The 18445-nt window shown below is 47.4% G+C and overlaps 1 protein-coding gene across 1 annotated transcript in view; it reads right to left on the bottom strand.

The window, feature by feature from the left end:
* arid1b (AT-rich interactive domain 1B) overlaps positions 1-13600 on the bottom strand; it is a 133430-nt gene extending 119830 nt beyond the window's left edge. The window contains exon 1 of the mRNA XM_068752058.1: positions 12324-13600. Coding sequence (XP_068608159.1) covers positions 12324-13559 — 1236 coding nt within the window. The 5' untranslated portion in view covers positions 13560-13600. The remainder of the gene's footprint in view (positions 1-12323) is intronic.
* Positions 13601-18445: the final 4845 nt, after the last annotated feature.

The following is an 18445-nucleotide window of genomic DNA, read 5'->3' as shown; positions in this document are numbered from 1 at the left end:
TTTGGAGCAGATTGATTTCATTATAGGACTCGGCGTGACACGTGAGCCCCCCCCCCCCCCCCCCCGCCACCCCCGCGTTTGATAGCTCAGCGGGAAATCGGCACAGATAATTAGAAAAAAACATAAAAAACATATTGGTTTTCATATAATGTTTTTCCTGGTCCGCTTTACTTTATGTCACTTTGAAATGATAAAGCGATGCAGAGAGAGGTCGGTTCACGCGTTTGGCTGAAGAGACGTTCAGTGTCTGTGGGAACGCAGCATGTCGGAGGCTTGAACAGTCCATGTGGAGTCAGAAAATTCATTCCAGCTTTCCGCAGTAACAGAAGAGTGTGTGTGAGACATGTTAAGGTACCGTCCCCCTCCCGACCCCAGACTCAACACTATCTCTTAACCTTTTCACCTTTTGTGGTCATACACTCAAATACGAGGTCCACCACCGCCCCCACCCACGACACCTCAATATAACGGTCACAGCAGCAGCAGACGTGGCCTTAATTTTCTCCTGTAATGAATGTGAGCCCCCCCCATCCTTCGGCCCGCTGTGAAGGCGTCCCCAGAAATAGGCTTCTCGACCTGGGTCAGGAGCCCTGGAAATTGCCTTTCCTCACCTCGCAGCCCCTTCAGGTCACCCTGTGGGAGGCCCCAGGCTGTGTGAGCCGGGGCCAGGACTCCCATCTCTAGGGCTCTGACTGGGAATCAATCACAAGAGTTGGCTGGGAACATGAGGTGTGTGTGTGGGGGGGGGGGGGAGTTGAGACGATCGATGAAAGGCCCCAGGCCTGTGGGAGCCTTGATGCATGGTCTGACTGTGCACACACACACACACACACACACACACACCTCTGACTCGCACTTAACTCCCCCAGCTCACTTCCATTATCACTGAGCTCCAGGGCAGCAATGTTTGTGGTGGAACGGCGTTTCCCAGACCACATGAATAGCATATGACTGAGAGAATTGAGCGATGTCTGCCGTGAAAGGAATCAGAATTTGTATCTGCTCGTGAAAGAAGAAAATGAAAGAACTAAAAACAAAGCTACATTTTGTTGTTCCTCGAGTCAGCACTTTGTAACAGTGCATGCAGGCTACAAGCCAGAGAACACTGGGCTACAAGCAGAAGGAGAAACCTGATCGCAAACTGTTTTCACACCGAACTCTGACCAGTTTATACTCAGGTTTTATGAGAGGCCAGAAATATAAAGCCGTGGACATTATTTCCCAGGAGAAGCAACATATCTCTTGGCTTCAAATCTGCACATTTTGACCACAAACCCAATTCCACAAAACAACTCGTGCACGTCTCCGTGTGAGTATTTATTGCATAAATTCAGCCACATGGCAGATTCATATTTGATTTTTACATACCATGGCTAAGGATAAAAGTGATCCTGCAAACAATATGCGTGCTGTGCGCGATGTGTGCAGAGGCCTGCATCAGTAAAAACGTGTGCGAGTCGTGCGCGCCCATATGTGTCCAGATGTTGCGTGGGAGAGCAGGCTGCGTGGACATCCAGACAGTTGGCAGGCCTTCTGACGGGGCCTGTGCGCCTTATTGATAGAGGGATCACAGAGACAGAAGAGTCAGCCGTGCTGAGATAGACCACAATATTGTCCTCGGCGCTGCTGCTGCTGCTCGTCCCAGTCAGCCAGGAGATAATGGGATGTTCGGAGCCCAGTTTATAGCCGTCAGATCTGGACCAAATAGGAGTTGAATAGGTTTCAAACATTTGGAAAGCAGCATGATAAATGTTTGTCATATATATATATATATATATATATAGATGACAAACATATATATATGACAAACATTCATATATATATATATATATATATGCAGCCAGAGTCTTGTTCCACGGCTGAAGAATTTCATTGTATTTCAATTTGACAAGGACTGCAATCCAGATGACGTTAATGCTGAACCCGAAGTGCACGGCCCGGCTCCGAGGTGAATGGGGCAAGGGCCAACAGGTTGATGGGAGCGGTTGGCCTGGTTCCCGTGGGTTTGGTGGATGCGAGATCGAGCCAGCGTGGCAGAAAACATTTCATGCCATTTGAATAACTGCAACTTCCATTATGGTATGTATCTATTTAGTCTGTAGGCCAATCTCTGTGTGGACATGGAGCAAAATCAAACACAATTGTAGTTAAATTTATTACAAATGAAAAAATGTTTGTAAACGATCGCAACTATTAAGAACTTATGGGCGGCTCTTATCTGTCATAAGATGGAAAAGCTATCATGCCAGTGGTTTTTTTAAACACAAACGGAAAACGAGTGTAGTAACAATAATCCATCACATCCAGAAAACAGAATCTCTGGCCGGATCCGACCCACTAGTCATTACAGAATCTTGAACTCTCCTGCCTTGTGGCCGGCGTCTGTATCCTCTTTACAGAAGGCATATGTTGACCACTTATTTTCCATTATTGCCTTGCAGAACCATCTCCCCGACCTCCCCAACCCATGCCATCTTTCTTCACCGGCTCCCGCTAGAATTATGGAGCAGGGCCGCGGTTAATGGAGGGCAGACCCTTTCTCTTTTGATCCAGAAAGTTCTATAGCCTGTAGTTTTCTAGGGGGTCATTCTAGAGGATGCATGTGGGCAGCAATTTGTAAAATTTTAGCACATTAATGCACCCGTTTTAACCGAGCCTGGCAAAGAAGGGCCTCGGAGGAGGGGTTACAAGGTGCACGTTGGGTGTGCGCATTCTGTCTGCAAGGGCTAAGCCCTGCCTTCGTGTGGGAGGGTGGGAAGAAGGAAGAAAAATACGGACTGCTAATCCATGCTAACAAATCACACGACAATTAAACAAGAAAAGTGACAGAAACTAGCAGAACGGAGGTCGGCGCAAACTTTCATCAGCGCTCTTATAGCCGTCATCTCGCTTTCATCAAACCCCTCCGTCCCTTATGCAAATGGTTCATGCCGGCAGCTAAATGTATTCATGCATTCTGTTTACTTTATTACTCCACTTTTATTCTGCTCTTTTCCCCACATTTGTTTACAAGAATAAAAGCCTACTCTGACAGAATTATCCCTCTGCATCACAAAAATAAATCACAGCGCTTGCACACACATCATTCACATTCAAAGAGCACAGCTAAATTATAGATGGCCCCTTTCTCCCCAAATATGCATTTCATTAGCATTTTCCTTCGCCTGTTGTCTTCTTTTCCCTTCTTCCAGCCTGCGTGCTGCGTGTGTGTGTGCGTGAGTGTGTGTGTGTGTGTGTGTGTGTCTAACTGGAGAATGGGAACAGACTTGCAGCAAACCAAGACGTGTCCCCTTTCCCAAACCTAATTTAGGATTCAATTACAATACTCTTTAAAAAGCGTCAACTTCGCAATTAATTATTTTAAGATTAGCCTGACAGTAATGGGCCTCCCACTGACGCCAGGAAACACGAGACTTGGCCGTCCGCACCCCGGGACGACTCCGTCTTTCCACATATAAATCTCTACACCTTTCTTTCTCACTTGATCTCCTTTATTCTCTCCACCCGCCTTCTCTCCATCTTCCTCTCTAGAGGAAAAGGAGATAAATCTTCCTCCTCATCTTCCCTCCCTCCCTATGTCCTCGATGCCTTTCCTAGCTTGCTGCATTAGCGGTTATTCTTTTCCTTTGTTACCCGCCGTCATGTTCTGATCTCCTTGTTGGTAGACACACAAATGGCGTCGCGTCAGGACCCATTTTTGCAAACCGCGAGGGCCTCCCCCCCCCTCCCCCCCCGCGGTCCTCCCACGTCCCCAGGAAATGCTGACTGATGAGCCCCACGACAATGTGCAACCTCACACGAGCACACACCCAGACAGCCGCACACACACACACACACAACCGTCCGTCACCGCTGCAGCCAGGCGTGAGCTAAAAAACACGCCATCCTGCTCCACCCACTTTGATTGGAGCCAAGCACAGAATTTTCTCTCCTCCTTCTCCTCTGCTGCTGCCTTTGCTCCCATCTTTTTTTCCCTCTCAGCTCATTTCAGAAATGAATGTCATCATCCATCCCCTCTTTCCCTCCTCCATCTCAGCACTCTCCGTCACCCCGTCCCCCCCCCCAGGCAAACCTCAGCCAAAGCGCCCCCCCCCCCCCCCCCCGATTCTGTTTATTTAAATATTTGATATGTAAGCAGTCATAAAATAAATGTCAGAGGAGGAAATGGGAATGATATGCATGGTGAGGGGAAAGAGGTCATTATGGGTAATGGTTTCTGGTGTACTTCACAGCCCGCAGTGGAGCCTCCCCCATCACCACCGCCATACCTGCAAACCTGATAGAGCGCCCAAGCAACAGGAGAATAGAGGGAGCGAGGGCTTGTACAGCTTGGATGTGTGTGTGCCATGAAGCCATGGATGCAACAATCACACACACACACACACACGATGGGAAATAGGCCCTCCCATGCACAATTGACTTCTAATACATTGTATACTCCTCAAACCATCCATTTACCAGGCATTGCAATTTCAGGGGCCCTGAAAGAAGCACTTTGGCAGCACTTTACAGAATATCTTAAAAATTCTTCAGCCTCCACAAAAGCTCTCTCTCTCTCTCTCTCCAACTGCCAATTCTAGCATGTCTGTTAAAGCAACAGCACAACCTTCCTTCCCGGTATATTGAACATTGCTTTATTGACAGGCCAGACGTTCCGATCTGGACACAGGACCGGGCACTGTCTATACCGCTTAGACTCTCCAATACCATTACGAACACAAACACACCAATCACTTCTGGAGCACGCCCACGAGTGCATCTGGCACCCAAAGGAAAACACGGATGTGACAATTTCGCCCAAGAACTGATAAACAAAACCGGGGAGATAGGCAGGGTGAATAAATCAAGTGCAGCGGCTGAGGAAGAGAGTCGGGGGGGGAGAGTCGGGGGGGGAGACTCTCAGCGAACAACCTTGAGTTTCTCCTTGATGCCGAAATGCTAAAATACTGCAGCTCAGCACAAAAATAAATAATACCGTATATCCCCAATTAAGAACAAACATCATCACGAAATGTTCATTAGCGCTGATGGAATATTGGCTTGGCATTTCAGGGCCTTTAATTCTCAGACTCTCGCCTAACGAGCTCCCTCGCCACGCCGACGGGCTGCGGGGAGGAGGGGGCGCGCGGCATCGTACCGGGGTGGGGGGGTGGGGGTCAAAGGTCAAATAGAAGAGCTGCGGCTGTTGATCACCATCACCTTTAAAAGCTCAAACATTCTGCCCAGGTGAGTTTCACATCTGTCAGCTCAGAATGAGTTCATGGATACACACTGACACCCCACAAACACCCTCACACACCTTCATAGATACGTAGAAACATAATTCCAGGGATGTATTACTCATATTTACACATGAACACACTCAAACCCAGTGCATAAATCCTCACATATTGATCACTATAATAGCTTCCCTCCCACATACAGAGAATACGCACCTATAATCACCTCTCGCAACTCACACACAGATTCCCCTAATACACACCATTCCACTCATGTATGCCTCCCCTCTGCCCCCCATCCAGAGTCTGGGTCAGGGCGCCCTCCAGAGTGCCTCGCCCTCGCTGCTGTTAATTACCACTAATTGGCTCGGCTTTTTTTTTCCACCCCCCCGCCCCACTATAATGGAACCATTCATCTTTACCGCTTAATGAGAAGGCACTCTAGTCACCCGGCAAGGTCACCTACAACTAGCACCCAAAGACAGAGAGAGAGAGATAGAGACTTGGAAACAAGTGGAGGGAATAAAAGAGAGAGAGAGATATGCAGATGTTGTTTATGCTTTAAAATACAGAGGACAAAATCTGAATTTGCAGACTTTGCCACGCTTGACTCAACTCTTTGGAATATGACCCACTGAGTAAAAGGAAAAAAAACAAAGTTGAGAAACGTCTGGTAGCTGGGGGGGCGGGAAGTCTGCATTGTCCAACAGAAACCACAACACACACACAGGGAATTTCCAAAAGACCGGCTAATTAAAAATAACGGTTATGCAAGAGAGGAAACGCTGAAAGCAGATGCACACAGTCACAACAAGCTGCAAATATACAAATGTGTTCTTCCAAAATGCAGTTAGAGCCTCCTCGCCAGCTTATGCCCACATAATTATCAAAACAATCATTCCGACTGTCGGCGCAGACTCCAGCCCCAGCGGGTGAGAGGGCAGCATTAGCCACCATAGAGCATCTCATTAAGGCTGGATGCTTTTTAAATATTAGAGGCTGTTTTGAATTCATTTCTGCAGCAGTTGTTTCCTGAAAGAAGGAAAATTACTTCTGAAAACAAACAAATACAAACAAACCCTGCAAAAAACCTGCACATACTTGGATGCTAAAAAGGCCTCAGAAAACAATTCTAGAATCCCCAACCTGAAGGGTGTCTGGAGTTTAGAACATTTAACCCACATCTTCACATCCGGAAAATAAATACAGCCCCACATCGTCTTTTAGTGCGATTCCAAAGAACGCTCCCAACTCCAGTCCCCGCCCCACTAAATTATAAGATGCCTAGAGTCAGACAACAATGTGCATGTGACCCATGTTGTAGTTACTTCCTCAGCCTTGTGCAGCGTAGAGGAGGCGAGCTGGACCGGCACAAGGCGAGGTCTGCATGGGACAGTCGTCTATGGATTATGTTAATGTGGTATTCCACACTCCCCTCCGGCGTGTCGCTGACATTACAGTAACCTTTGCCTGTTTAGCCAACAGTAACTATGGATGTTCATCGAGTAGGAAAAGACACACACACACACACACACACACACACACAGATTAACTATTAACAGCAAACACCTGTTATTTTAAATACCGGTAGTATGATGTCCTCTGGAGAAATGAACATTTTGCAGAAATATAACATAACGTTTGTCGTCTAATGGAGAAAACAGAAAGTGATTATGACCCGTTACATGCAGAGGAGTATGAAGAAGTGGACAAGGAATATGTGTGTGTGTGTGTGTGTGTGTGCAAGTACCGGTAATAAAAAAGCTCTTAGAGAGAAAACGAACAACCGCGAAGTCAAAGACAAAAGTCATCAAGAGAAACTCGGAGCATCTGTGTCCCATCATTTTTCTATTTTTGTCTCTCTGCGCTTCTCAAACGACAGTCAGCGCCTTGCTGGATGCGATTCTTGTTTTTTCTTCTTCAGCTGAGCACACGGTCCCCACTGTGCCAACGCTGATTAGGATCAACTCAAGCCAAACACAGAGAGAGAGATGTGGGCCTGGAGTGAACGGCTCACCATGTGGAGAGCAGAGCAGAGAGGGGGGGGGGGGGCTTTGACGTGCAAAGCGATGGATGAAGGAAAGGATGGCTGTCCACACAGGAAGTCGTGCGGAAGCACAAACTTAAAGGATTCTTCTTTGCAACGTGTTCGGCACATGAGGAAGAACATGCTAGCTTCCTACTGCATGAAAACCAAACAAGTAGTGTGTAATACTGTTAAAAGAAAAACTGACTTAAAAAATAAAATTGAAATAAGACTTGCACTAAAGGTTTTCCACATTCTTACAGTATAAAAAAAAAAAAAAAGCTTCCAGGATCATCATCTCCCACTTGTCCTTTTCTCCGTTAACCACTATCAGACCATCTCAAACATAAAGAGGACATGAAGTGTCTGATTTCATTGCATTAACTCCTGCAATCACGAACATGCTGACTCCTTGAAGGACCGACGTGCACGTTTCCTACTTCTTCTGCTGTCCAGAGCTCAAACATGGGAGGTGGGGGGGGGAGCAGCTATTGTAAGCAGAACGTGGCTCCAGTAGTGGGTCACACATCTGCTGGGTACAGTGTATAAATATTCAATAGGATATGTTGGCTGTCTAAATACCTCTGAACCAACTGCCGGCCCCCCCCGAGGGAGATTTAGCTCGCTGCTGAGAGCAAGAAAGGAAGAAAGAAAGAATGAATTACTCCTCTCTGGGGTGTGGTGGGGGGGAAGGGGGCCATTTTTTTCCCCCTGCAGCTCCACGTGGCTAATTAGCATATGCGAAGGTCAGGTTGGGGGTGGGAGGGGATGCCAGGCAGCAACACACACACACACACACACCCGTAGGAAACCCAATAATACTGTTTGAGGGTCTAACGGCTCATAAATCCTTCTCCCTCCCCGCGTCATTCACCAGGATGTCGGCCCACAGGGGGAGGATTTTAACTGGCTGTGACATTTCTAACAGTTTTTTTAGGTTTATATTTCTTTATTTTCATTATTGTTATTTTTCAATCGGTTACTGTTGACATTTTTCCTACTTAGACCATTTGTATTTTCTCTTGAAATACATTCTGCGTACCGTCCACTATTATTATGTAATAAGATCCACACACTCTAAATACCACACGCCAATAATGATCTGCATTATTAGAATATTATGTTTATCTCTTTAGAAATGACACATCTTGTAAATTAATTTAACTTGTCCTGTATTTTCACAAGTCAAATACAGCAGCAACAGGTATGTGATGCATTCTTGTTACCAGGGTGATGCAGGGGAACATCCGGCCTGGTGATGCTGTATATTTACACTGCTGCTGATGCAAAGCAAATAAAGTTGAGAAATTAAATAAAAATATTATTAGTTCCAATCAGAATATCCTTGGACGACTTGGCCCACACAGAAAAGCCCGATTCTCCCTGATGGACAATTAAATTTGTACGTTTGTGCCAGACGGAGCTTGGTGAAGGCGGATTTTAAACTAAAGCACCTCCTGCAGTAACTAAATCCTATATCGTAGTGTTTGTACCGAAGACCTTTGACTCCAGAGGTTGTCATGTCTGAACGCCCCCCCCCCCCCCCCCAAAAAAAAATACAACAACAATTTTATTATCTAGCCAATAATATGTGAGTTTATATCCGGGGATTAAACCGGACAGCTGTTTTTGTTTTATTTGCATTGTTTTTAAAAATCTAAATTACTTGCCGTTTCGTGGAAACCGCATGCAGACCATGGATAACCCGTGACTGCTCATTACCAGCAAGCTGCGTTTCATCCAGAGGAGATGAAACACGCTGCACGGGGCCCTTATCGGATGCAACAGAGCAAATTAAAATTGCACTCTAGTGTCGCTAATCAGCGCTGCACTGGCTGGCCGAGGCAGCGACGTAAACAACACAAAGTAAACAAACGTCTGACGGGAGGGGGGGGGGCAGAGAGACAGGTACCGAGGGAAGGGTGGGGCTGACGTTGGACTGACAAAAGGGGCTTTGGCCTTCTCCTGCGTGCACACACACACACACACAGTATGAGACAGGAGACACACGCTCAAGGACGCACTAATCTAAGCACACACCTAAATAAAAAGAAACACAAACACACACACACACACCTGTGCACCCAATTCCTGACCGGACCCCGTGGGCTGTCCGTCAGACTCAGGACATGCACCATAAATTAAATTCCAGAAGCCACCGTCGGGCCCATCACTATGCACGGGGCTCCCTGAGATAGCCGCATAATACAATGTGACATTGATGCATCGCTCCCATTATAAAGTCTTCGTTCGTATCACACTAATAATTCATAAGAGAGAAATGTAAACAGTATGCACTGGAGAGCACTGCAGAGCACGAATCATTTCAAGGTAAGCCCATTACCAGGGATGGCTTTGGCTTTTCGTCTCCGATATACGTGCAGCTCCTGAGCTGTGATTTCAATCCTGAAGTTACAAAAGCAAAAACAGTGAGCATGATGTTGATGAATTAGTGGGAACGGCAGATAACCATTTTTCTGCTACATGATGTCAGATTTTTAAATGAATTGATTCTATAATTATCAAAGCAACAACAATATTTCCAACATGCCAGCCTCATTATTTTCTCTTGATTAGTTTTATTGTTCTCTCTCCCTGTGTGTGTGTGTTCTGATTAGTGGATAACAGACAAATCCTTGTTACACATACAAGATACAGGTTGAGATGGAAAATTAATTTAGGATTTTAATCATTAGGATCACATATATGCTCTTATATTACAGCTACGGAGGAAAAACACACATCGAGCAGGGAAAGTCTGGAGTTAAAGGAGCCGACGTGCAGATCAAAATGAACACACACACACAGACACAGGTGGGATGTCTCTCAGTTTATCTGCAACCAAATAGGCCATAAAAAGGCAGGTAATAAAAAAGAATTATATAAAAAACAAGGATGTCATTTTGCTGAGAGACCCCTCAACACACACACCTCAAAAAACGGATGTCAGTCTGATGTGTGTGTGTGTGCACGTTGAATTAGTGTGTGCATGGTGTAAACGAGGTGCACTTATTTCACTCACAACTCGCTCTTGAAGAGAGGCAGCGGGGAGGGAAATTGAATTTGAAAGAGGGCAAACTGTGCCAACAGGTGACAGAGGCATGCTCCAACCAAACGCACTCTGAAGTGAAGCACAGTCATATCATGGGGCCAATTTGGAGGCAGCATTATGCACTACGCTGCTCGCCTTCCTCACGCAGCCTGTCACCGCGCGGGAGAGCAGTGCCAGCACTCCAAATATGAATTAAACATGGAGTTTCTGTAGCGTGAATATAGCTCGGCTGAAATAGAGTCAAGGAAATACAGGATATAGCACATACCCTTCCCTCCTTAACCGCAAAAAAAAATGAAAGGAAATAAAAAAAACATTTGCATTGTCATATTTAAATGTAGGATATGTTTGGGGGACTGGTTTGTTGGGATTGTCTTCGTTAAAAAATTTTACATTCGTAGTATAGAATAAGGGTCTTTGATTGATACCAGAAGCCCGCCCACGCTAACACTTCCATTTAATTTCCCCAGCATCCAATGCAAATTGCCTTTGATTGAAGCAATGTAGGCTAATGAACTGCATTTGTTTTTGTAAGAGGCAGACAGTACAAGCTATATGCACAACTGCCTTGCCCCCCAGTTGTCCAGATGTGCCATCCAGCAGTGCGAATAATTTAGTGCATTCATGTTTAGACTCTTCTGGAGGTGCACCGTGTTGATTTGTGGGATACCCTTGAACTGGCATCTATACTCCCTCCCCATGGCTGTAGATCCGCCTGCTAGACCATAACATCTGAGGGTACCCCAGCGATGCTTGATGCTGTCCCCCCAATCAGGGGCAGGGGTACTTTGATTAGGAACATTTCCTTCACTCTCTCAGCTGTAAAAGCAATGCATTCACAGAAATCATCTTATTGTAAACAAGAATTTTTCAGTTTTGAGAATTAACATCAAATGTCCTAAATCTAGAGGAAATTTCTGGGTTTTTTTTTAATAAATATAAGATAAAAAGCAGGTAAATATTATTTCTAAATTATTTCTCACTGTAGGTGAAAACATGATCTGCAGTCTTTATTATTCTGGGCTGACACTACAGAGTGTTCACTGTGGAAGAATTATGAGCATAAATATCAGAAGCAACCTAGACTAAAAAAAACTGCACTGATTAGGTTGGACAGCCTCCAAATCTGGATTATTCCCACAGGACGCGAACGTAGCATCACACCAGCACCGTGCCCTGGGATGCTGGCAGATATTTTTTTTTTTTATGTGCAGTCTGCACATCAGGGCACAGGCACCCAATCAGATGGCAGACTGGGTGTCAACTGTGGTGTACAGAGAGCGTTCAGCGGGTTTACCTGCACGATTTAAATTCTTTAAAAAGGGCAGCACGGGAATAAACGGGACGCGCAGAGGCGGATCCGAGAAAGAGAGACACCGACAGGCGACGCACAGCCACGGTGTCCACCGGATGTATCGATCCAGTGCCTCGCGAAGACATTATTAATATTATGGAACACTGGAGTTCATAATCAGCCTTTTATTTTATTTTTTACAGCATATTTTATTCGACGAGAGAGCAGCGAACACAACGTCCTCTAAACAGGGCGTTTCGCGACGCGTCCGACACCGCGTCAGCAGGGAGGTGAATTTATACACAACTATTTTCTTTTTTTTTAAATTATATTTTTGATATTTTTCTTTTTTAAATCGTTAATCCGAAACAAACAAAAAAAAAATGCATTTTAAGGACACCATAAATAGAATATGACCTCCAGAGATGCGAGACAGAAACACAGCCAATTATTGTCATATGCAAATACCCAATAAAGCTTATTTTATAAGTATAAAGCTGGTTTTATTTAGATAAATACGTGTTAGTGTAACATTTTAAACGTTCACAAAAGTCACATTCACTCACACGTATTGACTTCTCGTCAGCATAATAACATCCTATAATCCCTAAGATTATATCATGTGTGCGTTTTCTATAACCCATGAACGTCACATTTAGTCAACACCTGGCGCGCCTCCGTGGCGCGCGTCACGCACGCAGGTGCGCTGGCTGAGAAGTTTTCCAAACTTACCTGCGACCTTCCGAGGCCTTGTCCCCCGCTGCCTGGGCTCATCGCGTGAGGGTGCAGGTTCCTTTGCTGTCCCCCCCAGCCGTGGGCCGAGGTGGCCCCATATTGGGGCCCCACGTCTTTGCCCAAGCCCGAGCCGCCTTGCTGCTGCGCCGCGGGGCCGCTGTAGTCTTGATACGCACCGCCATACCCCCGCATCATCGGGCTGGGGGACGTCAGCAGCTGGTTGAGGGTCGGGGTGGCGCCCGAGGGATGCTGATGATGATGATGATGAGGAGGAGGCGCTTGTCCCGGAAACCTCTGAAAGCCCCCCGCGGAGCCGCCCAGCGGGGGCTTGCTGTTGCCCATCATCATGTCCCCAGGTTGCCGGCATCCGGAGGGGCTCATCACCCCGTAGGCCCCGCCGCCGTACCCCGCCCGGTACGCCGGGTACTGCGCGTACTGGTTGTTGTGGTACCCAGCTTCGTGAGCGTTCTCCATGCTGTTGTGGGCCGATGCGTGCGTAATTCCAACCCCGGTGCTTTGCTGCTGCTGCTGCTGCTGCTGCTGCTGTCCGCCATGTTGCTCGTAACAGGGCCTCGGCGCGTAATAGTTGTTATTGAACTCAGAGTTGTTACCCAAGTTGCTGTGCTCGTACCTGGCACCCACCGGCCTCTCCGCGGGCTTACAGGTGAGATCACCTTTTCCTGACGCGCGCTGCCGCTGCGGCTCCTCCTGCGCGCCCAGCAGGTTCTCTTCGCCGCCGCGGTGCCGGTGATCCATACCCCTGTCCTCGCGGGGGCCCTGGCCGTTGTTATCGGTGCCGTTGTTACTTGGAGTCTGCCGCTGCTGATGTGGCGCAAATTGGCCGAATTGCGGCGGCGGCTGAGACCGGGGGGGTTCTCCGCCCCCCACACATTTCAGCTTGTGGTTCGCGATCAGACCCGTTTCTATGGAGGACGCGGTCGGTTTAGTCGGGGCGTTCGTGAGATTATTCCCATCCTTGTCGTGGCCGTCCGGAACGTGACGAGCCGTGGAAGTTGAATGAACCATGCTGAGATCGTTCCGGCGGTGAAGGTCTACATTATTCAGAGTCCCATCTCCGGCGCCCAGCATCGGTCCGGTCCGCTGCACGGTCCCTCCTCCTCCTCCTCCTCCTCCGCCGGATTTCCCCGAATTGAGCTCCGGTCCCAAACCGCTGGACAATTTCTTATTCTTGTTGTTAGTTCTGCTCGGAGCCGATGCAACTTGCGCTGCCATGGTCACTCCAACATCTCAGCGCGCAGTGACAGTTCCGACCAGCCGTGCGCACGGGGAAAAATAATAAACAGGAGGTAAAGAGAAACACAAGCTGGGAGGTGGGAATAGACTCGGAGGAACAACGCGCAGCGCTAGTGAGGCTTCATGTTGAAAGTTTCTCCGCCAGGTTTAAAGGAAACTTTTTTTTTTTGTTCTCTTCCGCCCTCCGCCTCTCCTCCATCCCGGTTCTCGGCGATGTGTAGCAGCGTCTCCCGGAGCCCTTGTGGCCCAGCATGGCATTAGAGAGAGCGGGCTGTACCAGCGTATCCACCTCCAGGGCTCGGGCGCCGCCTCACATAGAAAATCCGGACTGGAGTCCGTTCGCCTTTACGCGCGACGCATTCTGACGCTCCTGCGTTAAACGAGGCTTTTGCGGGCTGATTTTACAATAATAAAAAAAAATCTAGTCGATGATGCATGTATCCTCACATGGGATGCATGTTCTTATTGGCATCACGTTAAGCTTTCTGGTTATACAATACAGTGCAGGAATGGCGCCCACCTTTTCGTTTAAAGCGCGTATTAATTTGAAAATCAAAGATGATCGCGACGGATCGAGCGTTTCCAAATAACGCAGTGACAGCGCGCCTTCGGTCGGATCCTTAGATTGAACACAACAGCAGATGTCAAGTTTGCCCGTTCGACTCTCTGCGCGGTTATCCAGATCGGATTTTCCTTCTTTCCCATCCCTCCCCGTCTCCCTCGTCTCGAACCAGTTTCTCTCTGCACAGCTCTGACAGGAGTCGGACACGCAAGCACAAGCTGTGCGTAATAATGTTGCCATCGGAATAAGAATGTAATCACACTTTATAGCGGCTGTAATGTTGTAATATCTGCACCACAGAGTCCATCCCCCCCACTCACTGAGAGAGAGTAATGTTAATGCATCTTCAACAAAGAACCGGAGAGATCACAAACTATAATCTGCATCACATTTAGCAGGACGAGATTAAACAAGCTGTTCGCATCATTATAAAAATAACCATACAAGTAACATGAATATTAAAGAGACTTTTCAAAAAAGGGGTTTATACTTGAACAAAAGGTTATAGATTCTTTCTTCTCATTTGATTTACTTTTCCAGAGACTATAACCTGCCTGAAATGATCATTCAGTGAAAGAATCAAGCTCAACCCCACGCAGGCTGCAGCGTATACAGGCCCACACAGAACCAAAAGTCTACGCAAGATATGCATCCCATCAGTGATATTCAAACATGAATGTTTGAAATAGTGCTTAGTGAAGAAGCTGCTGCTGCTGCTGCTGCTGGGGGTGTCTGTTGGGACTTGAATGAGCAAAGGGTCCGCTTTGATGAGATCAGATGCATTTGATCAACAGAGGGAGCTGCGGATGAAAGGGAGCGGAGAGGGAGTGGGGGGGGGGGGGGAGATTTGGGGATGAGAGATGTGCCGAGGATTGGCCGTGATAGTAATCGTGGCTGTGGGAACACATGACAAGGAGGATGCCACCAGTGGAGGTGATGCTCGCGGCTTTGAGGGCAGCGGACACCTTTCATTTTGTTTATTTCTTGATGCTTAGGTCACAAATTGGTGTAACAAGGACGCACTCGGCTTTGCCCCGAGTACATGGTAAGATTACTTACTGTGAAGTCATGACAATGGGAAGACCCCTGGTGGACACAGACCGCTAGTGCAAGTGAGAGCTCTAAATAAAGTACTGCGTAATACACCAGTGATATATATATATATTTATACATGATGCATTCCATGAAAGGACTTGTGAAAAGAAGCATCATACAGGTATTATCATCATGACAGCCAGAGAGCCTTAATCCAACTGTTCCAAATGGAAGCCTGCTCATCGGAGGTAAATAAACGCGAGCGGCATCCTAAAAGGGGGAGAAACCTTTCAGAGCCGTTTGCCTTTATGAGTCCATATGGAGGATAAAAGCTATAACGTTGTTACGGTCCAAGCAGAAAGTCTCCGTGGTGTGCACCACTCGGCTCACTCAGGCCCAGCCTATAGCATCAACAGGACCAGATGGTTACTCATCTTCAGGACACGCTGAAATTATATTACATTTACACCCTATATGTATTTGTGACGGAAATTAAAATGCGTAGGTGACGCACAGATTAGGGTTAGCGCAGACAAAACCCAACCCTCTCTTTAATGAACAATACTTTCTTCACGTCAGGTCTCCAATACTGGTTTTGTGCACATTTCTTCCCTCGTCTCCACCCTTCCTGCTCGGTGCTTGGAGCATCCGATGATTCTGGCTTCACATCCGTGTCCCAGATCAAAGCCTCAGGTCGGATCTCATCGAGAGCAACACTGAGGCTGACAGTGTTGGGACCTGGAGGCATTAGCATATTCTATGATGGCGCCTGGCTTTTCAAGCCGTTGCCTCGGCTGCAGCTCTGGGCGTGCACGCTGTGGCTTTACAACTCTAATTTCCCTCTCTCACTCATTAAAAAAGCTCACTGTTCTCCTATTAATTCACAGACACACTGATCAGTTTGAATGGCATTGTGTGTGTGTGTGCGTGCGTGAGTGTGTGGAGGAGGGCAATGGCTCAGCGCATTTGCATTTATGTTTAATTTATAACCTTCAGGGGCCCCCTGATGCAGCAAGATTGAAACAATAACTCCAGACAAACACGGAGAAGAGAGGAGGAGGAGTCAGGGGAGGGTGGATGGAATTAAAAATATACAGATACGGGGATGGAGCGAGCTTTGCATATGCATATGAGAGCCCATGTGTGTGTTGGTGAAGCTCCATGCGCACCCGGGTGCATGCATTTTGATGATTATTTATTTGTGCATCTGCATCAAGGTGTATCAGAACCGCACAAAGACACGCACACATACACACACGCATGCACACGCTCTGATACCGAGGCAGAGGTCTCCTATGCGTGGGGGATAAGATGCCACGGTGAGTGTCTGTCAGGAAGCAAGCTGGAGTCTGTTCCAAGGAAGTCTGCAGGGATCTCCCCCTAGCAGCGCAGCAGACATCAGCAGCAGCAGCAGCACAAGCCTGGCCAAGCACAGAAAGTGGGTCAGCCCAAAACACACATGCACACACACACACACACACACACACACACACATACACGCACAACTCAGATGGATGCAGCCCCAGTGTCATACCGTGGGTGTGTTTGAAAGAAAAAGAGAAAGAGCATGCAGAGAGAGAATGCCCAGATGCTGGTTTGTGTACGTGAGAGAGGGGGTATGGTTTAAGATGAAGGGTGGATGGCTGAGGAGGAGGAGGAGGAGAAGGAGAAGGGGGTGTAGCTGAGACAAAAAAGCCAGCCTTCAATTGTGAGCATACCCTATGGAAGTGCATCAAATTGATCCATAGTCTTTTCATTTCAGGCTTGGATAAATAACAGCATTTGCATTGATCGGTCTGCAAAACCAGGCAACGATGGACCAGGGACCGTACGATGTGTGTGTGTGTTCGAGTGGCTGCTATAACGAAACACATCTCTTACTCCTTTCCTGTTCCTAGCGGAGTGGAGGCCCTCAGCAGAGCCCTACAAACGGCTGTGATGGGTAAAATGTTCTCAACAACACTTTAGAGGAGTGGATGCTATTGTGTCCGCCTGTATGCCCAAACGGAGAATCACAGAATTCCCAGGACGCTGCATGCTCCATTTATGTGTTGTGAAAAATGTGACTCAAAAGAAAACAGAAAGCAGCCATGCTCTACTTTTACTGTCAGCCATCATGTGAAGTACGAAGAGGAGGAAGAGGATGAGAGCAAGACACAGACATGGAGAGAGGAGTGGAGGAGAGTGATTTTCTTCATCCACAGATTCTATCATGATGGTGACAGGGGACTGGGCTCTTAGAACCCCCCCCCATAACTCCATCCCCTCCGCCTCTCTGATGCCTGTCACTGCTCCTTCTCCTTCCCTCCTTCCTTCCCTTCTCCTGACTGGAGGAGTGTGTGAAGTGTCCCCCGAGAGGCGCAGACTCAAAGATGGTATTTACAAGATCCACACTGAGCCCACTTTTAACTGCCTGTGAAGAACTTCTCCCGCCGCCTTTGATGTGCAAACCTAATGGGGAAGAGCGCCGCCGCCAGTCATCGCATATGTTAGCGAGGCAACGCGAGCTAATCCGCTAGCATTGCAAGGTAGACTTTCATGCTGCATGTATTAAACGAACACTCCAAGTGCTGTATAGCTTTGGTGCATTGCTACCCCTTGGAAAAGTCCCCGTTGGCATCGATGCAATGCGTCAACTTTTAAAGCAAATTAGAGGCCCTAGCAGCAAATGGCGAGCGCTTCGCTCACTTCATGGAAGGCTTAGCATCGTCAGTCGATATAAAAGCTTGTTGATGTGATGATGAGGAATGTAGCAAAAGCTCCAGACCTGTTACACGAGTATTCATCCCGTGGAGCGGTGTGTCTCCAACATCCTGAAATTACCGAGACGTTTTCATAGTGGTGCAATAAATAAGAGAGGCCTTGGACATTTCTGTCCCAGGCGGGAGGACAAACATCGACAAAGGAGTCCGAACAAAGAGAGCTCTCCGACACCCCAGTGGCCAATGCGGTCTGCAGGTCTGTTTAACGCAGGGGTTTCTTCCTTCTCCTTTCCTGACTAAGTGGCCTGGAAGATTGAGACCTGCTGCACCAGAACGGCCGCCGCCCGCCGCCAGCCAAAAGGTCAAAAGTCAGATGACACATTGGGGAACTAATTCGCTCAGTTCGCTCTCTCGCAGGTAAGACTCTGGCACCTCGCCAACTTAGTTTTATTTTAACAACGGCACAAAGAAGGAAAGCTTTCATTAAAAAAAAAAAAAAAGGAGAGATGCATTTGGAACGAGTTTGAATTGGGCTAATTAGGTTTGTGTTTTGTTTGTTGTTCAGG

The sequence above is a fragment of the Brachionichthys hirsutus genome, chromosome 18, assembly GCF_040956055.1.
Source record: "Brachionichthys hirsutus isolate HB-005 chromosome 18, CSIRO-AGI_Bhir_v1, whole genome shotgun sequence".
Taxonomy (NCBI): Eukaryota; Metazoa; Chordata; class Actinopteri; order Lophiiformes; family Brachionichthyidae; genus Brachionichthys; species Brachionichthys hirsutus.
Note: the sequence above shows the minus strand (reverse complement) of the source record. Positions and strands in the feature narration are given on the sequence as shown.